A 26131-nucleotide genomic window follows, 5' to 3' on the forward strand; every position below is an offset into this window, starting at 1 on the left:
TGGACTCTTTCTTTATTTTTTTGGTTTTGGAATTCTTTTTCTCTTCAGCCTAGATCAGCCAAACTCTTATTTAAATAGTTTTGTAAATGATTTTATAACAAATTTTAGAATTTATAAAATATAAATTCTCTTTACAAGTTGATCTAGAGTTTAGAAAGCTCTGATCTTCTATTTTATTGTACGATATGTTATAAAAATAACTCGTTCTTCAAGTAAAAGCCAGGAAATTTGGATCGATACGACATGCATGCTTGCTAATTTAGAATCAAACCCTTATGAAGATTATTACACATATCCCAGATAGATATTAAAAATGGCTGAATCAGAATGAGAATTATAAGAGATGGGATTTGATAAGAAAAATAGGAATCTCTTACAATCCCCAGATGGGCCTTGGGAGAGGATATGGCTTAGACCCTACTGCTAATTAGGAGCAAAAATAAGAAATACTCGGCTAAAAAGGAATACAATACTATTTGTTAAAATAACAAGTGAATTTGGAGAAAAATGGCATCCAAGCTTATGAAAGAGCACCACTCCTAGCTGGTAGATTCTTTCCAAAATCTGGCTGGAAGTCCATGCAATGGCACAGGGAATGGGCCATACTGAATCCCACTTTGAGATCCCACCACTTTCCATCTGCAAAGCAAAATAACAAAAAGCCACTGTCAATTCCTTACACACAGAGATTGAGCAATCTCCAAGGCCCTCTGCAATGCACCAAGAATCTGCTCTATCTCTTAGATTTCTTATAATTCCCCCCCACAATCTACCCTAAATCTGTTTTGGATTAAACGCTTTAGATCACTGAACTGTTTAGCTGCTAAATCTACTGTGCAGTACGTTAACATAGACTGGAATACCAAGGTCAAGCATGTTAGGAAAAAGTTTTACAGGCAAATCTCGTTGGAGGGGACCAGCAGAAGGATATCTCATATTCGTTAACCAAATATAGACAGACAATACATTCAATGTATAGTTGCTGTGATTTTCGGTAATACCTGAACTTGGTTAGCAAATGGTGGATCATAACAAGAATCTCCAACTTGGCAAGTTCATTGCCTGGACAGGCATGTTGTCCACTGCCAAATGGCATATATGTATTGGGTTTTGGTGCAACCTACACACACACACACAAAAAGTGAGATAAAATCTGAAAAAAAGAAATTCCTTGGTCACAAACCAAAAATTAATTACTATGTTTATTCATACCTCAAATCTTGTAGGATCAAATTTCTGAGGATCACTGAAATATTCTGGATTGTGATGAATGTTCCTGAACAAAGGCATCACCTTCCAACCTTTCGGAATCAAGTACCCTGTCACAAAGTTCGGTGTGAGTCACTTTCCCTAAACGTCAATTTCTATGATAAATGTTGAAACAATTGTGGCCAGATCCCATATAAGCTCAATTGACCACTCCATCTAAGCAGGATCATCTATGGTTTTAATCTTGCATTTGCTCTCCGAATATTGAAAATACAGTCGAATTTGACCACCCCATCTGAACAGGACGCCTAGTTTTTTTGCTAAATCGATATGGGTAGGTCTCCAGGGATAGCCTAACTGTTAAGACTTGGATTTCTACTAGGAGTCTTACATTCAGATAACTGGAAATTCAAATAGATATGAGTTATTCTTCCTCTTATTACCTTTGTATTCGACATCAGCCACTGCTTCCCTAAATGTAAAAGATATAATGCTTGCCATTCTCAAGCTCTCCAGCACAACCTGCCAGTCCGTAGTTTCTTGCTGTTAGCCACTTGTATAACAAAATGATATCCCACTAGGCAAATAAGTAGAACTGCACATTTACAGTCCCAAAATTCATGCCTTGTGCTTGGAAGTGTTAAAATCACAGCTCTGTAACATGATTGCATACCTTGTGGGTTAATGGCATGCTCCTAGTTTGACTCCAACTCAATGGTTGATTTTCCTCATCGTTCAGTTTGCGAAATGCATTCTGTTCGGCCTATAGGAAACATCATCATCAATAATTATCAACAATTAATACAATTACTGTATCTATGGATAGAATTCAGAGACAGACAAGAAACAAATGTGAGAAAGACTTGTTCTAGACCCTGCTGATGACTTGGCTTGTTCTTAATCATACCTTTACAGCCTCTAGAATTTTCTGGTTGTCATGGAGATACTTGACAATCCATGTCATGGCAGTAGCTGTGGTGTCTTGAGCAGCAAAGAGCACTCCAATAATGTTATCCGCGATTTGATCATCGGTTAAGACTTCTCCTTTCTCATCTTTTGAGTTCAATAGACAACCCAAGAGATCCTTTTCAAGCAACCTCTTCTCTTTTCTTTCACAAATAATATCACCAAGAATCTTGCTTAACCTCTTTCTTGCCTGTAGGACATCCATTTTTTAGAAATTATTTGAAGAGTCAATGCATGTCGAAGGACAATTTATGAGACATCATAGAGCAAAATCTGAAGGCAAATGTACTCTTGTTTGTTACGCTCACCAGCACTGCCTTCTTGAAAGGAGTTCCCGGGAGGCTTGTTGGAAAGGAATTATAGCCTTTATCCACAATTCTGTAGTTCCTTTTCAATTCTTCTCTATAATGGGCTTCCAAATTGCCAAAAATTGCTAGTATTCCTACCTCAAAAGAAAACTGCAAAGGTAAAGCACAAATCCATGAGAAATATAAGGATTCCGGGTAAGAGCATGTAAATAATGCAAACAGGACCTTAAAAAGGGCTCGTTTGCACAAGCAAGGAATATAAAACTATGTAAAGATTCACTAAGAGTTAACACTTAAAGAAAGCCATATAGAATCTAGGCTGGGTGTAACAACATATCAAAAGTAGAAAAGTAGCATTAAAAAATTGATCTGTGCTAAATGTTGACCACATATTGAACCACACCAACTAACCTTTTTCATTTCTTGGAAGGTGTTAAGGACATGTCCACCATCCCATGAGTCTAAGGTAGAGGCTGCTGTAGCTGAAATATCAGCAACCAAATTTCGAATTGCATCCAGAGACAAGGATCCCTGAACCAACTTCCTTAGACGGACATGGTAATCTCCTTGATGAAAAAAAAGAGCTGATGGACCGATCAAATGTTCCTTGCTTTTGGGATATGTTGGCTTGAACAAATGAGCTTGAGTCACAAGCACAAACCGAGCTGCCTCAGGGCTAGCCAGCATAACACTAGGGCAACCAAGAATATGGGTCTTGAATATTTCTCCATACCTATATCACCATGTACACCACATTCAATTGCATGCAAACAAAATGTTCAAAAGAAAACTAACACGCACTGGAGGGAAATAAATGATGAAATCAGAAGGATTCAAAGATGATCATGGGAAATAATTAAGAGTTGACCAAGAAAAGAACCTTTTTTGTTTGGAAGCAAAGAACACATTTGGGTCTTGAGAGTAGAGTTGAAGAGTCTCTCCTATGTAAGGCCATCCCAACGAACCTGGTGGGAGCTTAATTCCCGTGTAGGGTTCTTTGTTGTTTCTTTTCTTAATGATATAAGCCACTACACTAACAAGAAAGATGAGAACGTAAGCAAGAATCCCTCCCATCTCTATCTCTATCTCTGTCTCTCTGTCTCTTTCTCTCCCTCACCTGAGAGCAGGTTTTAACAGCAGTATCACACAAGGTATTAGAATTGGTTGTTCTAGTCATGGGGAGAGCGGGAGAGGAAGTCGATTTATAGATGTCCAAAAGAATAAAAGACAAAAAACATCTAATGCGACCTCTCTAGTTATATATGGTATTAATTTAATAGGACACAAATCCAGACAACTTTTTATCACACGGGCGAATTTTACCATGGAGGATATGGATTTTCACACTCAAGCCTATCCAGATGCTCTACAACTTCTTGCTAAGGCCTACTCTTTATTGTAGGTCCAAGAATTCACCATTCATTGTCCATAACTCCTGCTCAGTGTGTTTATATAATCTTCATAGTGACCACACAGAATCACTAATCTTTTTTCCTTTCTTATTCCTATCGATCCCCCAAGTCTAGAGTGAAGAATTGCTTAACCAATATCTAAGGGCTTTTTTGTCACCCATGTAGTCATGTGGGGACAGGGGCCATTTACTGTTTACGTTCTTGCTCTATCTAGTTGTCTACCATATTTATGGACTGCACTTAACAGATTGAATTTGGCTTTTATGGTAAGAAAACGAAGCTTTTTGGTGTTGGTGGTGGCAAGGGATAGTACTTGGTAGAAATTCTAGATTCGTGGGAGAAAGCTCTGTGTCACAGAAGAATCAAAAGGCATAGATGATCATGTTCATATGCTTCTCATTTAATTCAATTTGCATATTGGTCTTTAAAATACGACTATACTATTGTATATCTGTCATGTGTCCTGTAATATAGAACAAATATAGAGGACACAAAACTTATTTTGTTAAATAGATAAAGATAAAAACATAAAATAAACATGTTTTAAAAATAATTTTAACGTGAATTTCTGACATTTTAAAATGTAAAAGCAACAAAAGGAACAAATATAGAAGAGATAAAACTTGTTTTTGTTAAATAGATATAGACAAAAACATAAAATAAATTCATCTTTAACATAATTTTAGAGTGAATTTTAATTATCATTTCAAAATAGAAATAGAAATAACAAATATAAAAGACACAAAACTTGTTTTGTTAAATAGATAAAGATATATAAAAACATAAAATAAACTCATCTTTAATATAATTTTAGTATAATTTTAGGGTGAATTTCTTATTGCAAAATGTAAAAGAAATAGAAAGACAAGTATAGAAAAAACAAAACTTGTTTTGTTAAATAGATAAACACAAAAACATGAAATAAACCCATCTTTAATATAATTTAAAAATGAATTTCTGTCATTTAAAAAGTATATATATGTTCTTTGTTCCAATTATCACATGATAATAATCAAACTCCACAAAATCCTGGTTAAAATTTATGTCTTAAAATTTCCAACAAACACTGTTCAAGTTTTTTTCTCTTGGAGGGTAGCTCTGTTTTATGCTTTCTTGATTTTACTACAAAGTCGACGGACATAAAAAACACTGATCACAGACTGCCAAAAGTTATTCCAAAGTCGTCATAACGTGGAATCCAAATCAAAAAGATCAATGAAGATACTCCTATACGGCCTCAAGAATAGAAATTTCTAGGAATTACATACAAAAATTGATCGATTTTCAACTCTTTTATTTGGTAGTTTGGGCAGGTAATCTGACGTGATGCCACCGTCCTATTTAATCAATCCAAGAAACCACTAGTGTCTTCTTCTTGACTTTCATGGCCTTCTTACAACTTCTCCGGCATAAGAAGGTGGACGAAATCAGTTCGTTGCTGGTCCCGGCGGTGCTATTTTTTTTTTGGAGAGCTTAATAATAATGTTAAACATGTCAGAACAACATCAATTAATCGTAGTCGTGTTTGATTTATCCTCGACATTTATGGTGTTACATTCGACTACAAAAGATGGATCACACAACCACACTAGAAGACATTCCCTTCGGACCACCACGACTAGCTAGTTCTTCCATATATGTGGCTCAGAACTGGCCGTACCAGTCCTTATTAATTTGCCGAACATTGAAGCATGCACTGCCTCATTAGCGGCATGATTTATACGAGTCTTCATTTGACTGTTAGGGTTGATAGCAATGAGATTAAAGGATAAGTGCATTTCGTTTTGCTTCCGCTGCAGGGTAAAGAAAGAAACAAAAATGAAGTGACGGTGTATCACGGGAGTTCACATATCTCTGGATAAAATAGACAAATACAGGAAAAAAGAAAAAGGATAGAAACGTGTAAGATATAGAAATATAAAATAAATTTATTTTTAAAATATTTTTGAATAAATCTCTTTTTTTTCAAAATAAAAATTACAAGAGGAAATATCCTCTTTCTCTCTATTATATTTAAACTGAAAAATAGAGTTTAGAGTATAAAGATATGAATATTCGGTTTGAATTTCACGATTCTATTAGGAGAGATCGACGGGGCAATGGCGGGGACGGGAGCTTGTTGGGGCCAGCTCTTGTGAGGAGATTTTTTTTTCCGGCCCTCCTTAACAATATTTATAATTTTAGCCTAGAAAATTAAAAAAAAAAATTGAAAATTTACGTGACACGCGCATGCTAAAGTGCAAGATTAGTGCTGGACCTCGTGCACCATGCAATCAAGGATTTAATTTGTAAACACTTTCAATAATTGTGATTAATTATCTGATTACCTTTTCTTTGATTGAGAAATTCTAGTAAATACTACTCAATTACATGTCACTTCAATCCCAGTCTCGACTCTAGAGCAACGTGGTAAGATGCAGACAACGAACCCAAATTCATACATGGAAGTGGATTGAGGATTTTGTTTTTTTTAAAAAAAAATAATAAAACAATTGAAAAAATAACATATTCTTACGTCTCCACTCCTAGTTGTACAATAAAAAAAATTAAGAAGGTTGAGCGTCTCAAAAATTATTTTTTAAAAATATTTTATCGACAAGTTAACAACTCATTCTTATGATAAAAAAACATATAAGAATAAGAATGAGTTGTTAATTAACTTGCAGATACAAATATATATATATATATATATAATAATAATAATAATAATTATTTTAAATGTAGTGCAACTTCTAATTTTGCAACCTTTTAAAATGTGCTATTTATTTGAATTTTTTTTAGCTGCGATATTTTACCAAATAAGTTTGGGTGCAGTGCTATTTAAAAAAAAACAATTGTGATTCGAGAAGCATGCATTCACGTTATCACCATACATTTATGTAGAAATAATCTTGTCTTGAATTAATTAAGTAATTTGTCATTGGATTGTATTAAAGGACGAGAATCTACTCGAATGGTTCAGTTTTTTTTTTTTTTGAAAAATCAATCAAATTAATATTTTTTTTATTTTAAACCAAATCGAATCAAATCTTAGTTTGGTTTTATATTTTTAAAATTTATATAAGTACAATTTAATTCATAAATATTTAGTTTTTTTTTGTATTTTTGGTTTCTGCAATCAAAACTAAGTGAACTGATTTTTTAAATTTTATTTTAACTTTAAGAGTATTCTTAACTAATTTTATGCACTGAGTCCTTTCATTTTTATTTATACCATGTTTTTATCACATTCGTTAATTTAAATTATTAGAATTTAATACTTAATAAAAATAAAAACAACTTAATTATCTTTCATCTTTTTTTTTCTCTCACCTAATATATATAAACCATTAGATTTAAATTTAAAATGAGAATTAAAATATGTCCATTCATGCTTTTTTAAAATTTCAAAGATGTAAGTTTTTCATAAAACACTTTTTTTAAAATAATAATAATAATAATAATAATAATAATAAATCCTTGCTGTTAATTATAACCTGCAAACTTAATTACATAATTAGTTAAAAATTTTCAATTATAAGATCTTACAAAAATATAACATTTTACATAAAGCAATCAAACTCGCAATATATCATATAATTGTAATTGTTATTGTCATTATCATAATTATTGCGCCTCTACGTACCATCACCATCCCCGCCCCAACAACTAACACCGCCAGTGCTTCGTAGAAACTCTCGTGAGGGGGTAAATTTTGTTTCGAGGTTGAGATTACCAGAATGTGGGAAAAGAGTCGTGTTAAGACTAGATAGATAAATTTTACTGAAAGCACTGAAGAAGCTGTATATATTTCGTGACACACGCATGCACTAAAGTCAAAGATTAATTTTTGGATGCCTGCATCATGCGAACAAGGATTAAATTTCTGTTTACCCCAATGTAGACAGCAAACCCAAATTATTAAGCATGTTTGCCATTATTTAGAGCTGTCATTATTCTAATTTAATTTTTATTTTATCTTTTAATGTAGATTTTTTTTGTTTGAAAGCTTAATGAAGACGTGTCTTGGGTCTAACAGAGTGATCGAAAGATCTCACTTGATACGCCAGTTCTTGCATGACCTAACCATCCAATTTCTTTCTTTAAACTGACCTACATCCGTGGTGGGGCAGGACTGGCTTGATCCTATTGGCAATGATCCCTACCTGAAAACGCGCTTTAGCGGCTTTTCTATCAAATGTGCTCTAATCTCGACCCTTATCCTTTTTTGGGACTTGGGATCCTTTACTCACATCGGTCGTGGCTCTCTTAACTTAAAGATTATGAGCCAGATTATTCTTTCTATTCTTCCCCTCTCCGGTTGGTTGAGTGAATACAAATAAAATTATAATGAAGATTTAGATTTTATATTATTCAAGTTTATATATATATTTCAATTTTAAACAATTTTATTTTTTAATTATTTTATTTTTTTGATTATTCAATACAATTTTATATTAATTATTCTATATAATTTTATTTTTAAAAATATTTTTTAATTATCACGGACAGAGTTACCGACGGAATCAATCCGTTGGTATTTTCTAGAGAGTTGGAAAAAATTTATTGCATGTGCCACTATCACCAACGAAATTAGTTCGTTGGTGTTTACCAATGGGAATATCGACGGACATAATTTGTTTGTATATTTTAGAGAGTTGAAAAAAATTTATTGCACATGCCACTAATAGAATTATGCCGACGGAATTATTCCAGCGGGTTTTAATTTTTTTACTGACAGAATTAGCAACAAAAATGGAATTGCCGACGAACGTATTCCGTCGATGAATTAGTTGGTAAAATTTTCACTGACGAAATGGTAATCTCACGCTGATGGAAAATTTTCATATGTAAAACTGTTAAATGTTATAGTGTTATATTAACATTAATGTTAATGCAAATGTCTCCTTAAATAATATTAATATTGATGGGAGTATCATGTGCCTATAGAAAGGGATTTTACGTTGGGATTTTACGTTTTTCTATACACCATATTAATGTTTATGGCATCAACTCTTACAATCATTTTTAATGTTAATTGACATATAAACGACTTGTAGAAGACTTTTTACACAACCAGAATATAGGGAAATGATGACTCTACATTTCCATGTCGGATGTTTAGATCCAAAGTAATCCTATGTTCAAGGATGTTGGGTCTGACACGGTGTCAGATCCATAAATGCTTGGACCTAACCTGTAGTTAAATTTAGAGGAATTAAGTCTAACATCTTGCTAGAACTATAGACGCTTGGACCTAGAGCATAACTAAGCCTAAGAGAGGGGTTAAACATCTTGCCAAAATCTCTTTCCATGGATCTTCATTTTTGTTAGGCCTTTATGCTATGGGTTTTCTTTCTCACGGTTTCTTTAGCTATGGTTTTCAAGAGGATTTTTTTTATATGAAACACATTTATATATCCATCATTAATTAACATTTAATTTAATGGATATATATGTAATTAAAACTTTTATTTTGAAGTTTAGATATGTCTTGCAGTGTTAGGTAAATCGATATTTTTAAAAGAATTAAGCAAATATATCATATTTATTTTCATTTGTCTATTTAATTTTTTTTTCCAATCTACATCTATCTTGGTCATATTTATTTAATATTTTGATTTCTGTTTGTATTATATTAATAATGTGTTGGTATAAAAAAAAGGAACGATGTAGGGGGAAATAATATCAGCAATTGTGCACTATGATAAATAATTTTGATGACTTTCAAGAGCAAAAAAAAAAGTATTTTTTTAATGGCTGTTTAAATTGTTATAACTTTTATTTTTAAAGTATTTTTCAAATTAATTTTTATTTAAAAAATTTAAAATTAATATTTTTTAAATATTTTAATATACTAATAAAAAATTTAAAAAAATATTTTAATATATTTTAATTAAAAAATATAATATACCGCATTACTAAACACAATTAATTCAAACAACATTCTTATTGAATAAACAAAGACTTTTCTTCTCATGTGACGTATTGTAACATATACTAAAAGGGATCAGTGTTTTATTGTGGACAGCACAGTGTAGTCCACATTAAAACACTGATGCTTTAGGTTTTTTTTTTTTTTTAAGTTATCTTATTTTTTTTAGCTATTTTTTTATGCCTTTTGGGATTATTTTTTTGCTTCTTTCTTTGTTTTTTTTTCTTTTAACAAAATGTTTTTGTTTAATTTACTTTATTAATGTTTAATTTTTTTTATTTAGTTATCAGACTTTCATGACACGTTTTCTGGGTTTAACGGGTTAACCTGTTTGACAAGTTAACCCAAATTTTTTTTTTGATTTTTTTTTATTAATTTTTTTTTTAGTTTAGTTTGTTAATATTAAATTTCTTTCTATTTAGTTATTAGACTTTCATGACATATATCCCGAGTTTCACCGGTTAACCTGGTTTCACGGGTGAACCCAGTTAATTCTAGGTTGACCCGTCAATTTTTTTTTGTTTTTTTTTTCATAAAATTTTTTTGTTTAATTTAGTTTGTTAATGTTAATTTTTTTATTTAGTTATCAGACTTTCATGACACAGATCCTAAGTTTAACGGGTTAACATGGTTTGACGAATTAACCGAGATTTTTTTTTGTTTTTTTTTCTTTTTAATTAAATTTTTTTCATTTAGTTCAGTTTGTTAACGTTCATTTTTTTTTATTTAGTTACTAGACATCATGACATGGATCTCGGATTTAACGGGTTAACCTGGTTTGACGACTTAACCTGAATTTTTTTTTTTTGCTTTTTTTTCTTTATAATTATTATTTTTTGTTTAATTTAGTTTGTTAATGTTAAATTTCTTTCTATTTAGTTTTTTTTTTACTTAGAGGTTTTTTTTCTTTTTAATTAATTTAGTTTATTAATATTAAAATTTTTTTCTATGTAGCTCTCGGCTGATGCCTTTAGATTTTTTTTTTGTTGTTGTTGTTGTTTTTATGCCTTTAACTATGGACTGCACAATGCAGTCCACGGTGAAAAGGCTGATGACTTTTGTATTTTTTTTAATTAATTTTTTTTGTTTAATTTAAATTGTTAATGTTAAATTTTTTTCTATTTTGTTATTAAACTTTTATGACACAGATTCCGGATTTGACGGGTTAACCTGGTTTAACGAGTTAACACGGTTAATTCTAGGTTAGCCCATTAATTGTTTTTCCTATTTAGTTATCAAACTTTTACAATGCGAATCTAAGGTTTGACGGGTTAACCCAGTTAATTTATTATTATTTTTTTCATTAGTTTTTTTTCTTCCTGTTGGTTTTTTTTCTTTGTTTTTTCTTTTTAATTAATCTATTTAATTATCACATTTTTATGACACGACCTTATAGCTAGACTTACGTCCAATGCTATTGGGTCTGATATTGCAACCAAACTCACTTAAATTTGGGTCATGCAAATTTAATATTATTATTAATATTATAAATATTACTCTCGGGTCAGGCGTTGCAACCAAACCTAAGACTATTGGGTATAACTTTATAGAAAGACCTAACATTTTTAGATTTAATTTTTTAAAAAAATATAAAAAAAATTAACCCGCGACATCGCGCGGGTCAAGTAACTGGTATGCCAACTAAATCTATAATAGGATGTGGGTAATACGTGTCCATCCTTGTAAGGTCACTGCACAATTTCAAGTGAAAGTTAAATTAACTTTAATTAGAATGCTTTTACTTTACTAGATTGATAATTAACTGATAATTAACTATGAAAGTGTAGTTGTTGGTTTTAAAATACTTTTTATAATAAAAAAATAAAAATTGTTGTATTTAAAAATAAAATAAAAATTATGAAAAAGAATAAATTAAAAATAAAAATAAAAACTTGTCTAAATAACATGGATTAAAAACTTGTTTTTTTTAATAGTTATCAAATTCAATTATCCAATTTAATAGATTATCGTAGTTAAAAAAAATCTTGACATTAAATAAATAAATAAAAGAATAATAAAATCCAAATATATTAAGTATGTATGAAACAGTAAAAAAAAACCTTTTCTTCTCATTAAATTCATATGAAAAACAAATTATTTTATTGAGAAAATATGTTTGGTGAAAATCTATTTTTAAGAATCTAATAGAATCCCCCCTTTCCCTTTTGTGAAAATGGCATCCAGCTCAACCGTCGGAAATCTTAAGATATCCGACCTATCACATCTGATTTGACACCTATCTGGTCCCCACCTTCTCATGTGGGCTCCACCATCATCTAGTACGGACTAGTAGGTGCATACGTGGACGTCTCTGGAGCATGGAACCTCAATCTTCTTGGATGCACTCAATCTCAAAGGCATATACGACGGTCACAGTTCCACGTCACCATCAAGGCTAGCTGGCTTTGACACTTGTCACGATCTTGGTGATCCATTTCGAGAAACTTCCGTTACGATATTGCTTCCTTCTCAATAGGATTTATTTTTAAGCCTTCTTATTGGTTAAACGTCAGCGTGGGGCTGTTCGTTCATGTGTATTTTTTTCCAACGAATAAATATTTGAAAGTTTTGTTGTCATAAACCCCTTTTTTTTCTCAGTGAAAACTCCATGGTGGTGTTTGTTTAACGAATAACTTTGTTTTGTTAACGTGTTTATATAAAATAAATTTATTTTTATAATAATTTTAAAATAAATTTTTAATTTTTTCCATTAAAAAATATCATTTTAATCCCTCTATCACCCTTTCGTTTATTTAAGATAATTCTCAAACATTTTCATATATATATAGAGTAAAATTATTGCTCACCATGCCATTGTTCATATATAGTCTAACTAATTAAAGTAAATTTGTTGTGGAAAGGCAAGATTCAAAGACAGAAAATTAAAGTAAAAACAACAACAAAAAAAGGTGGTTGTTTCAAACTCGGAATAAAAAATTTAATTTGATCTTTAAACTTTTTAACTTATAAACTTGTTATTCCTTTTATTTTTTTAAAAAATTATTTTTAGTCTCGAACTTCACTTTTATTTTATTTTTTGATCTCTGGTTTGAGAAATGAGAGAAAGTTGCTAGATTTTAATGATAGATAAAAAAAATTTCGGTTGACTAGGCCAAGTGTTGGGCCTCCTCGTTGCTGAATATTTTTTTTTCTTTGGTTTTTGCTTTACATCACAAAAAAACAATTGCTAGATTTTCTTGCTCTTAACTTTTGACATAATTTTAAAATATTATTATAAATTTTTATTTGGATTTTAATAAATTTCCCCCCAATTATTATATATCTGATCTAATAATAATAATAATAATAAATTATCCATGGAAATTCGATTGAAACCAGTTTTTAAATAGATTTCAAACTTGATTTTATCATATTTATAGTTTTTTTAGCTTTCAATCACACAAAATATGAACATACTATTTTTATATTTTTTGTTAATTTTCTTTAACAATCATTTATACACATGCACATAACAATGATTCAAATTAAAAATATTGTGTTGGTTAAGATAAACAAGAGATATGCTAATAAAAAAAATATTTTTATAAAAAAAATCAAAAAAATTGCATTTTCAAATTTAATAACAATGCCAAATAGTTTATTGGATTAGATAATACGTAATTAATAAAACCCTCAACTCCATTACAATAACTCATCATGTGTATTCGACCTTCAGGTAAAACTCGATATATTAAAGAATAACCATCCATTACTTATATATATCAAACATATATATAACATTGATGATAACGAGTATTAATTAATTATGTGAACTAAATAAATTAGCTAAAGTTGGTTTAACTCAAACTTATTAAATCTTTTAATAGCATTTTTAATTCATTATCAATTTTCCACAAAAAATCAAATTCCTCCGTATTTACTAAAATTCAAAACTCAACAATAAAATTGAAAAATATATAAAACATACCAATTAAATAAGTATTATTTATTTTATTACGAAACATCTAAGTCATTATAAAATCGAAATTAATTTTATCAGATTATAAATGAATATAATTTTTTAAAATCTCAAACAAACCCTAATATGTACAAATCATACATTCATTAAATAATTTTTTATGGAAAAAAACTATAAAACAAGTAATTACACAAACAAAGTACATTTATTATATCAAATACCATACAAATTAATATTTTAAAATTCAATTCTAACAACAATTTAATAATTTCGCTTACTTGAGATATTGGGAAGTTCTAAAACTAATTAAACCAAAACAAATTAAGATGTGATAGACTAGGTATTGGAGTGGTTAGATTTATGAAGATGAGAGGGGGTTCTGCTGTTATTTGCAGAGAAAATGGAGGAGGGGTTCTGCTGTAAATTTATCGATAAACAAAAGTTTTCACCGATTTATACTGAGGGACGCAACAAAGAACTATTCCATCAGTAAATTTTACTATACTTTATCAACAGAATCTTTTCCATAAATATTTTTATTTATATTTGCCAATTTTTCCAATTTCGATGGGATATTCATGGGTGGATTCCAAGACATTTATATGGAAATCTATGAATTTGTTTTGCGTTCTCACATGGCTACTTTAGAGGTAGCGAACAACCAAGTACTGGCCTTAATAGGCGTGGACCAATTGAGCTAAGGCACGATATATAGGAATGGTCGTGTCAAAATATAAGCATCAGGACATGGTACCTCCGATGAAATCGGTAACTGATAGGCTTGTACGTACCGAAACAACTCCACTAGGAGACAGGTTTCATTGTCACAGCCATGAAACCAGGGTTCAATACGAGCCCCCCTCCCCCGGTTAAAGAATCATGAGATTATGTCCGTGCCTGCAAGTTTTTTCTTACCAGATTCTCTCCCTTTTGTTCTGCATTTCTCTGTCTTCTGAATTAATTCACGGGCTTATAATTAAAACTTCAAATTAAGTTTATAACCAACAAAAATAGCAAGACATATTGCACCCATAGCACCCGCCCACCCACCCACCCAGAGAGAGAGAGAGAGAGAGAGAGAGAGAGAGAGAGAGACTCTCACCACACCTATGTCAAGAAAGTTCAAGGATTCTATACGAATGGAGTCACAGCACGTAAAGTTGCCACCAGCAAAGGACTATAATGTACAATCCGAACTTAAGTTCTTTGACGAGGTGGTGATTTAACGCTGGGCCAACCCTTTGTTGAAAGAGAAAAAATTACTTGGCTTTTGGTGTGAACAAAAATAAGATCGTATATATATGCTCTATATACATGTGTTTTGAATGAGTAATCATGATCAATGGAATAAATTAGAGTAAAATGCATTAATTATTTTACAGAAATTAGATTTAATTAAATCTGTAACTTTTGATGCGCTTGTGCCATGATATTTAACATGATCACCACCTTTTTTTTTTCTTTTTTGATTAATGCTTAAAAAATACCTGAGATGAAAAAACACTTTCGATGCATGACGAATTGCACTCGTGGCCATATATACAGCTAATATTTTCTTTCTGTAATGCATCTGCAAAATGATCAAAACTTGCTATTCTCTTGACTACATTATTGAGATTCTGTCTAGCCAGGGGTGTCCGGCAAATCCCAATTGCAAGCACGATGAAATCTAATATTGTGAGGAATCTCATGCTCGATGCATGCCTCTATATGTTGGTCTATGCCCACATAATTTCTGCACTCATGTCTTCTTCACACGCAACACTAGACTAGAAAACTTTCTATCAGATCGTTAACAATGCTAAGATTGGCTTGCTCTTTTCTGGCCATCGCACTCTGCCTTCAACGTGAACAATCATGCATGGGAGGAATGTAGTATGCACGGCGAACTCAGGCCACTCTCTACGTGTCAATTTTTGCATGTCAGTGTGTCACTTTTCCTACGTACAGTGTTACCACACGTGCTTGATATTGATTCCATTTTCTAGTTCTATCCCTGACAAGCGTATCTCTCCCTAGATATTGGGTACTTCAACTATAGGACGGTAGGCAGGTGTCGTCTTCATACATGCCCTGATATTGCACGAGAATCGACTATGTAAAAATGCATTTGCATTTGCCTTTTGCCTATGACATTACATGAGTGCCTTATTTTTCTTATTAAAAGTTATATAGAACCTTTTATATATATATATACAGAGAGAGAGAGAGACACACACACACATTTGCAAGTTGGTTAACAATTTACATGGTTAAAGGTAATTCTATAGGGATATAAATGTAAAAAAAATAGTATACGGACTATTTTTTTTTTCCCAAAAGATACAATGATAAAAAGAACTTCTCATTTTAAAAATAATTCAAGGACCAAAAAATTACAAATGAGAGCTTATTTATAAGAAAGAAAAAATTAATTATTATAAAATTTCACTATTGAAAAAAAAAACATAATCAATCATTTCATTTGTATGATATAGTATATTACATTTCATGATATTCAGTACCCGAACCACGTACACTTAAATGTAATATGATCATGGACAAATAACTCTGCACCTACTCCCTCCTCCTCGAACTATCTTACAGGGCATTGCCTCGTGCTGTTGTGTTATGATCATCTGTAAGGACTATGGACACCACTTATCTTCACATTGGTATGATATTGTCCACTTTGGGCCTAAGCCCTCATGGATTTGCTCTTGGGTTATACCCAAAAGGCCTCATACCAATGAAGATATTTGTCCATCCTTATATACCCATGATCCTCCCAATTTCTAGCCAATGTGGGACTTTGGTTGTATACCCAACATCATCGACAAATAAGTCTGCACCTAGTCACTCCATCTGCAGATGTAGGTGCCAATACTTTCTACAAGAAAAATAATTTTATGTGTCAAATCATAGCGAAGTGTCGTCTTTATTCAATTCTCAGATTCATGATTGAATTGACAAATTCTGTTGAAGTTATATATATATGTCGTAATTAGGACAATGTTTTGCATTTACTAGTGATCCCACTGTTAACGGGCTAACACAGTCTTCATTATTTGTACTTGGTCGGTCCCAAACTCTCAAGACCACTTACTTAACAACACTTAATTTGCTGCCCTCTTCATTACATTCTATGTAATTTCGCTTGATGGTTTTTATTTATATGAGTTCAAGTAAATATAACTTCAGCTAAATTTAACTTATTTTTTATAATTCATGAATCATGCAAACAAAAACATTTTACATATTTTCCAGTTACTAAAAAAAATTAAAAAAATTAAGCAATGACTTGGAGTCATTTTAGCTGTTAACTTCCCCCCTTTTATTCCTTTCTAGCACTTTAATTTTGTTCTTTTTCTATGCTAGTTATTTGTTAAAAAACTATCTCAACCTAAAATTTTAAACGGTTAGGTAAGATTTTAAAATATAATTTATATTATTTTTTAATATAGTTCCTTAAGTGAAAGTTATTTGAATTTAAAACTTGCATAAATCCATATTATTTTGTGCTATTAATTATAAGAAAAAATAAAGATGGTGAAATTCAAACTCGTGACTGTTTGATTATCAAGACTTTAATATCGTATCAAAAAACATCTTAATCCAAAAGCTTAATCATAAATAGTGTAAATATGTGTAAATTTCAAGTTCAAATAACTTAAGAGGATGTTAAAGAATAATATAAATTGTATTTTAAATTTTTTTTTAATAATTTTAATTTTTAAATTGAATTGATTTCTGATATTATTAAAAAGTGTTAAAAAAAGGAAAGAGATAACTGAGGATCATATCACTAGCAAAAAGAAGGAAAAGAAAAAATAGTGATATATAATCAAAGTCAAAATATTTTTAAGCGAGACATCCTCTCGGCTGCCTCCATCGAACATTTCTTATTGTCTTTTGTTCTTGCTTGTAAGAAGTTCATCAAGTCTCGGTCGTCATTAATTTGAATAGAGCAGAGCGTCCGGTGGATTTGATATTTCCAAGTAAAGGGGTTGGGAGGGTTAATCCAAATGGTTCGCTTAAAGCTTCCACTGGCTATGTAGCAGCTGGTGACATCATATTTGTGATTCTATAGGGTGCGGTTAGGTGGTTTATCCTTCGATATTGGTTATATTTTGTTTTATGTGCTTAATTGTGGGGCACTTGGTTCGGATTTAGCTTGGATAAAGGGGTACCGGAATGTGGTGATGGAAGCTGGCAGTATCTTTGTTTCTAGATGAGTCTCCTTCTCCAAAATCGTGAAAAAAATAAAATAAAATTAGGATTTCTTAAATTTTAAAGTTCAATCAAGATAAGTTTTTATTATATATATATATATATATATATATTATAATTCAATTATTCTTGAAATTGTTATGAAAATAACTTACAAACCGTTTAAATAAGTGCTAAACCAACCTAGCTAGCTTGTTAAAACTAAGCTAAATTAAAATTTTAAAACTTGATTAAAAAAAAATAAAAAAATCCCAAACAACAACTTTTAAACTAGATCTTAATATGAAAATGATCTCAAGATCATAGGGAGCTATAAAATTCCAGCTTTTATCTCACCAATGAATTAAAAACTATGTTAGTTTTTAAAAAAAAACAAAAAAGGTTGTTTAACACACTATCATTTTATTTTATTTTTAAAATTGAACTTGTCAATGTGTTCACCTGGCATCAGATCTTATGCGCATCTTGGATGATATCAGAGGGATCTCTATCCCTTCTTTTGATAAATAAATAAAAAATTAATGAGAAAACACTAGAAAAAATGACTTAAGGGAATCACATGAAACCCAAAACCTAGCTAAAACCTAAACTGTAGATGATTTGGACGCCCTATTGATACACGGTATCTTTGAAAGGTCAACAAACTCACTTCCTTTCCATATGTCTTTGAATGTTTCCTGATTTAGATTTATTTGCACTTATTTGCTTCTAGCTGGATTCGATTTGTCTGCTGGAGAGGCAAAAGCTTTCCTTTCTTGATGGTTAAGTGGACACTTCATGTTAGAAAGGAACAAAGCATGCGAAATCAGCACCTTGCCCTGATCTTTAACAATCTGTATAGAAATATTGTTGCATGTGAGAGGGAGCGTTGGCTCCTATCTTCTACCCTATGTCAGGGTCTGCACGGGCGCTTGAGCAGGTATATTTTCACCTCTGTTAATCGGTGGTCCGACCAATGTATGGCTACATACCCTAACATCTTTGTCGATTCCTAAGTTTAAAAGACTTGCATAGAATAACGTAAAGAATCGAAAGAAAGAAGATCCACTGTATTCTTTTTGACCCGATCGTACAAAATTAATTCTAGGAATTACCCTTTCCGAGTTCCTATAGGGTATAGTATCTAGCATATGCAAGTCGGCAACACTATCTCCAGCCCACTTTTTTTTTTGGTTTTATCTGAGGTATCTCGAGACCACTTTAACAGAACATGTACACAAGCATCGATCCTGCGTAGGTTAAACGTTCTTGGACTATCTAGTGTATTCTAAATGAAACTCTAATCCTAACGAATATGTAGGAAAAAGAAAAGATAGCAGGAGGAGGAAGCAATGCAAACATGTTCCTGTATTGTCACGTGTTTTCTTATGAGAGTCATTTCTTGTCTTTATTACTTATTCATTTGTTTTTTTTTGCTTATGTTGTCTATAATGGTGAAGAATTATTAACTTTTAGTAGTTATTGTAGGGTTGAATTCCTTGTTATTCTCTCTTAAATATAGATTGAGTTTATGATCCAAATCCATTTTTTCTTTCAGAATATCATGGCATGTTGAAATCTCGCATTGAAACGATAATATTATTGTATTCAAGATTTGTTTTTGCCAAGGGAAAACACATCTCGGCCAACTCCTCATGAATTACACGATAGAAAGGAGTGAAAAGGATGGGAAAAAGTCGAGCTATTGGCTTCTTTAATTTTTGTAACATACGGCAGATAATGACTCGATTTGACCGGTGGGAGAAAAAGGGAGATATTCTATAGCTGTTCATCATTCTCATGGTATAAAAAAAAATTGTGGTCGAGGAGAACCTTTGATTAATATCGGCATCTAATCATCGGCGTTCACCCAATGAGATGGTCGATATAGAGGGCCTACCATGAACTTCCAGGATGCCACATCACAATTTCCAGCTGGGGTATCCCCGAAAGTGAATGAATTATTGGCTAGTGTGGAATGTGGATATCACAAGGTAAATGGGAATCTAACAATATTTTATCATCATTTTGGGATGGTCAAGATCATGACAGCTCCTACCGGTTCCACTAACACCACCTCCATCAATTACTTGGTTCATGCATGGTCAATGTGGGCTCATCATCACCAAATCATTATTCTTTTCGGTGTATTAATCAGATTGCCCGCCCTCAGAATATTGCTATGGCATTCAGTCTCTTTGATTTGCTCCTGCTTTAGGTATTGAAACAAGCCATGGGTTCGAGATGTTAGCTAAAGCTCGACACCATTATAGATGATGGGGCAAGAGTAAGGTTGTTTGGTTGCAGGCCCGTGATTGATGACAGTGGTGATGACAACACCTGATGAGAACGTGTTCTCCGAGTACGGAACCCCGTCAAAACATTTGGCCATCATGCACCTCGATCCTTTTCCACGATATTTCACTCCCGATCCTGACATGTCTCTATAGTGAAATGATATTTATATTTATGGCCTGTCATCCATTACATTACTTCAAAGTCTCTCTCGCAGCCGTTCTTTCACTTCTAGTCCAATCCCTTTTCACAAAGGAAGGGATCGCTACCTTACAAGCAAAAGGAATTAAACTGCTCAATATATATTCTAGTGTGATTTCAATGTTTGTTTCTTCACTCTGCTCGCTCATCAAAATCAATCTCCCTTGTTCACATCATGCACGCCGGCGGAATCTGCAAGATTAAATCCTTAACTGAGGCGTGAGAGAGATTGTCTCACAGCATGCCTCCATTTATACATGTTACTTACTTTTATCCCCTCTCTGTTCGTTCCTTGGGTCAAAGCCCAGAAGAACTTCCCCTAAAACCTTTTTGGGCCTAAGGGTGAGCAGTAACTACCTTTCGTTAAAGATTCCCTAATACATCTAAAACATTTGAAAAACATCATGTCACTTCATACATGAACGATGAAGCACCTAAGCTTTTCTTCTTCTTTTAATGAGATCATTCTACAACCTAATTTCATCCTTTTCTTTTCAATCAGCCCCGCATTTCTTTTCATTTTAATTTCATCTTTTTTTTATTCCTTGTATTATTTTAATCATTATGTAGGTTGTTTTTAAATCCACAAAATATTATTTTAATAATTATCTAGGTTGTTTTTAAATCGATAAAGTTAACCGGATCAGTCATGATAATTCAAACAATTGAATCATTGCATTAAATTTTTTTAAAATATATTAATTTAAAACATCAACTAGATAAATAGTCAAGTAAAAGATATTTAAAGTTACCTATTAAAAAATCGGGTTTGATAACTCCAAATAAGCCTCTACAACACAAATAATTTTTGCCACGTGAAAAAAAAAATGTGGATCCGATCAACGGCCGCATATGGACTTTAAAACTAGCTAAGGCAAGGAAAAATAAAATGTCCTCCCTCGTTCACAGCACTGGGACTTGGGAATATATATAAAGGCCGTGAAGTCCAAGCCCAATAAAAAAGCAAAATTGGGCTATAATTGTTCATTAAATCTTTATATATACAGACACAAAGAAACAGCGAGCAAAAAAACTAAAAGATTGATTAAACCAAGAAAATCGATTAAACTAATTAAAATTTTAAATAAATTGGTCGGTTTGGTTTTATAAGCAAAAACTGAAAAAATCGAACCGAAACTGAAAAAACAGAGCCAAACCGAGCCAAAACTGAAAAAACCGAGCAAAAATTGAAAAAACCTAGCCAAACCGGTTTGAGCTCTAAAAAAACAGAACAGAATCGAACCCAAACTGGGTCACCCGGTTTCGGTTTGGTTTCAGTTTTTTTTTAAAATTCAGTTTGGTTACTTTTTTTTGATAAAAACTGAACCGAACCGAAAATGATCACCCCTAACACAAAGACTAGAAGAGTTTTCTCGAACCAGTGTGTTTAGTATTGCGGTAGCTATTATGGTTATGCTTTGAAAAAAGTTGTTTTTATAAAAAGTACTTTTAGTTAAGGTTGAGTTGAAAAAATATATGTTTGGTTAAAACTGTGGTTGAAATTGAGGTTGAACAAAAAATTGTTTAATGTGTTTTGTTAAGAATGATTTTGAAATTGAGGTTATAAAATAATTTTAAAAAATATATATTAATATTTATGGTTTTTTATTTAAATATTATAGATTTAATTATTGTTATTACATCATGAAATAAATCATACTTTATATATAAAAAAATTTATTGTTCCATTAAACTATCTACAATTCTATTATGTACAAAATTCACCCGACAAGAATTACAAAATTAAGTAAAAGATTATCAGGAATAAAATTAAGATTATAGTACGAGTAAATTTAATTCACCTTACACAAATTTTAAAAAAAACAAAAAAAAATTATTGTTCACATTCACGTCAACAATGCGAGTGAAATCAATTAACTGCACTAATTTTTTTATATAAAAAAATTGTTCACGTGAAATTCAATCTCACAGTTTACTTTAGTGAACAGTTAGTGAACAGCGCGACAGTGGAGCATGACTCCACTATTCACTGAACAATAGAGTCATGCTCTACTAGTCATTAGAAATCCCCATGAGAAACAACAAATGCTGCTTCTCCAAAACCTGCAGCACAGCTTCAAAGTTGGTGGATCCTGCTAAGAAAATTACTTTTTTTTTCTTTATCAAACACTGATATGTGTTGTTGCGGATGAACCTTACCCACAACCACATTACTAAACAGCACCAGTATTCCACCACTAGCTGAATTATCTTGAAACAAACAATCTTACAATAAAAAAAACATACAATAAAAATAGAGAAAATATCTCTCATAATTCCTGCTTGACAAAAAATCACTTAAAAACTATTATAAAAATAAATTTATTTTATCTCTTTAATCAAAATGTATTCTTAACATTTATATCTTTATTTTCAATATTAAAATACTAACCTAACTTTTTTCGCCGCTGCAAAATGGACAAAATCAGCGTTCTCAGGCACCCAAAAGCAAAAACTCAACCCTCTGACTTCAATAACTATCATCATAGCTCAGATACAAACCTTAATTGTTGTGCAAAATTAGCTAACTTGTGTCAACATATCAAATAACTGACATGCAACATATACAACTACCACAAAACATTTAAAAACTTATTAGCAGATAAAGATGATTAGTAGCCACAGCAAGAGAGTATTCCTCCACCTCCCCTGTCTTCGGAGCATCAGCATCAAATGAATGCCAGTTGTTGTTTGCTGTAACCAGGTTTGGCACTGCCTCACTGTATCTCCCTCCCCCCTCAATTCAAAAGGGAAAAAAATATGCTTATCCAGTCACTTCAAGGGTTAGAAAGTTAGTCACACAAGCCAGCGACTTGCTAATCCGTAGTGCAAGTCATCTATTTTGCTGCAGAAATACACTCCTCAGTAACCTCTTCTGCCACAGGAGGCTTGCCGTGGGGAACAACCTGTAACAGCAGTTAACGGGAGGGCTGAACTGAGACTACAATCCTGCAATTATGTTGTGAGCTAGAGTTCAAATGCAAGGGTGAATCAAATTTAAAGATTACCTGGTCACTACCTGAAGCATCAGTTTTCAGAGTTTTCAGAGTTTTTGAACTCAATGAACTGCTTGCCTTTTCACCTTTGATATCTTCATCAACAAAGTTCTGATCTGACATCTCTGCAAGAATGATGAAGATACCAATCAGTTTGATATAAAAAAAAAAAAATGTTGTTTGAAGCATTTACTTGTATTTGTATTTTTTATTCCCTGACGTTGAAACATTTATTAGGACGCCTAAGCATGGATAGCCACGAGGACCAACGACCATGCTTGCACCACTGAACAAAACCCTTCAATTTTTCCATAGTGAACATGAATGAACTAAAACAATGTTTTCCACACTTCAGTTCTTGTTTTTCTTATAATTCACCAATTCAAAGCGCAATCAAAACTACTTTATCGACTTTCTAGCCCCTAAACTCTCATATTTCACCCATATAAAGTTCCTTGTTCAAATTCTTTGTAACATCTGCAGTGGTATTTTCAGAAACGCCAACATACTGGGAAAAGTTTTGTTCTGCCAGTCTCTTTATCTTTACATATGTGTATCCTTCAACTCTACAGATAGAGCACTGCATTATCCTGGGCTTACGTTACATATTTCACTGTACATCCCAGAGTGGCATGGGAGAAGGAGAGTGATGATACTGCCAATTTAAATTTAAATATACAACAAAAAAAGATTAAGGAATCAACTAACAGAATTCATAGAAAATGCGTATGAGTTCTCACAGTTTCTTCTCTAATCCTTTATGTTGCAACAATTGTAGATACGGAAAAAATAAGGAAAAACAGCTAATATAATTAAGAGCACCTGTGTTGCTGTCAACCAAATCATGATGACATGAAAAAGAGTTGCTTAAATGATAATGTTTTGAACTAATTGCTGGACAGCAGAGCATTGCCTTCTTCCCATTTGATATGGCTGCTCGACTTCGGTTAGCGCATTCTTGAAGAGTAGGAGATGCTACATCTTCTGGTTTTCTTGAAGATGTAAAGTGCTGAATCCACGGACTAGTTAAAAAGCCACGGGACTCCTTTGCTGAGCTTATTTGTGATTCAGGCCTTCGAAAATTGATTTTCTGCCAGTTCCCACGTCGAAGAACCTTAAACTGGAATAAATTTGAAATGAGAGAACAAAACAGCGGAAGAAACACATACGCAGTCGCAAGCACACAAAAACAAGAGCAAAAAAGGATGAACACCAAAGCTTACAGAAGAAATTAGTTTCCAACCTCACCAGAAGGAGTACAGGTGCGACAATTGACTTCCCTTGACAAATTTGCAACTGACCCTTCCTTCAGGGACCGCCAACCAAGAAGATCCATCGAATTGTGCAACTGATTAACAAACGACGCCTCCATGGATTTCAGATAAAGATTATGCTTCTCATCCGTCCATTCTGAAGCCATAGATGCTATCACCGGTGAATCCTGACATGTATAGTTAACATTACGATCAGAATTCTTGAAAAATTATTCATATATACCCATCTTGTTTAAAAAAAGAAACAATCTTCAGGTAAGCAAAATCCTCACAACTCGGCAGCACATTATTCCTTCTTAGATTCAACAACAGAACAAGCAACGATAAATTTAATGAAAATCAACAGATCATGAAACCTACTTTCTTAATTAGCACAATTTCATTAAAAAAAATCCCAAAAAAGATTTTATTTATTTATTTTTAGGATATCCTTGATCATAAAAATCAAAGACATCAGACGCAGATATCAGAAAATCACAAATTATAATGGAAAACTATTAAATAACAAAGCAATTATGCTTTAGTGCTTTAGATGTTTGGAAAAAAAACAAAAAAAAATATCTTGCTTTACAGTTTACAAGCTAAGAAAAAATAAAAAAAATCATAATACACCCTTCAAAAGGTAAATCAAAACGGAATCCAACCGTGATTAAAATCAATAAAAACAAAATCTGCAACAACATATCCAAGAAGGCTCAGACTCAGGGTCTCAGAAGAGAGTACCTGTTGAGCCAACTCGCCTGACTCGTAACCAGTTAACTCAGACGTTTCGGAACTCGTTCGGCTCTCGCTTCCTCTATAACCATCCATGAACACCATAAAATAATATCTTGACGATATTAAAGGATTGAATCTTCAGATTCAGAGAACCTAAAAAAATGAGAGAGAGAAAAAAATAAAGGAAAATGTTGAGAAGGAGAAGTGGGGGTTGGGACAAAAGAACGTTACAGTTGTCAACACTTTTACACGTGTCATGGGACCATCACTTGCCATGTCAGTAACGCGGACTATTTAGCGCTAAGACAGAGGCAGATATTTTTTTGTTTGTTAGAGAATCGAAAATATCTTCCTCTCCTGTCTTTCAATTTGTCTTGGCCTTTAAGAAGCCGTTCGGAATGAAAATAATAATAATAATTAAGAACTGGAATTAACTTGATTTATATTTTTATTAAAATCTAAGCTCCTCATTAATTTTTTAATAAAATTATATTATTTTAATTTTATTTTAAAAAAAATTTAGGTTAATTTTCCTATCCTAGTTTTGCCCGAGTTAATTTCAAATCAAGTTTTACAACTACTAAACTATTGTTTAGTTGTTTTTTATTTAATATATAAATTGATTTATTGAAATATAGTAAACTATATTATTTTGATTTTATTTAAAGAATTGTTCTAGGTTAGTTCTCCGATTATATTAACCGACTTAATTAATTTCAAATCAGGTTTTAC

At 32.1% G+C, this 26131-nt stretch overlaps 2 protein-coding genes across 4 annotated transcripts; both read right to left on the reverse strand.

Moving 5' to 3' along the window:
• Positions 1-248: 248 nt before the first annotated feature.
• LOC133681947 (abscisic acid 8'-hydroxylase CYP707A1-like) lies at positions 249-3675 on the reverse strand. Its single transcript, XM_062105158.1, has 9 exons — positions 3364-3675; positions 2895-3216; positions 2484-2633; positions 2117-2365; positions 1883-1972; positions 1653-1731; positions 1213-1319; positions 1002-1120; positions 249-639 (listed from the first exon to the last, which is right to left on the reverse strand). Exons 1-9 carry the CDS (start codon positions 3555-3557, stop codon positions 540-542), a joined length of 1410 nt encoding a protein of 469 aa, XP_061961142.1. The 5' UTR covers positions 3558-3675; the 3' UTR covers positions 249-539.
• Positions 3676-22859: 19184 nt separating this feature from the next.
• On the reverse strand, positions 22860-25597 carry LOC133681876 (cold-regulated protein 27-like). Of its 3 annotated transcripts, none has more exons than XM_062105059.1 (5): positions 25406-25597; positions 24652-24849; positions 24231-24528; positions 23432-23533; positions 22860-23318 (listed from the first exon to the last, which is right to left on the reverse strand). In XM_062105059.1, the coding sequence occupies exons 1-5, from the start codon at positions 25499-25501 to the stop codon at positions 23275-23277; spliced, it is 738 nt and encodes a 245-aa protein (XP_061961043.1). In that variant the 5' UTR covers positions 25502-25597; the 3' UTR covers positions 22860-23274. The 3 variants fall into 3 exon arrangements, with proteins under 3 accessions (XP_061961043.1, XP_061961042.1, XP_061961041.1); XM_062105058.1 differs by having other exon boundaries at positions 23421-23533; positions 25406-25596; XM_062105057.1 differs by lacking the exon at positions 22860-23318 and having other exon boundaries at positions 23325-23533.
• Between the last annotated feature and the right edge of the window lie 534 nt (positions 25598-26131).

Source organism: Populus nigra, chromosome 2, assembly GCF_951802175.1.
Source record: "Populus nigra chromosome 2, ddPopNigr1.1, whole genome shotgun sequence".
In the NCBI taxonomy this organism is placed as follows: domain Eukaryota; kingdom Viridiplantae; phylum Streptophyta; class Magnoliopsida; order Malpighiales; family Salicaceae; genus Populus; species Populus nigra.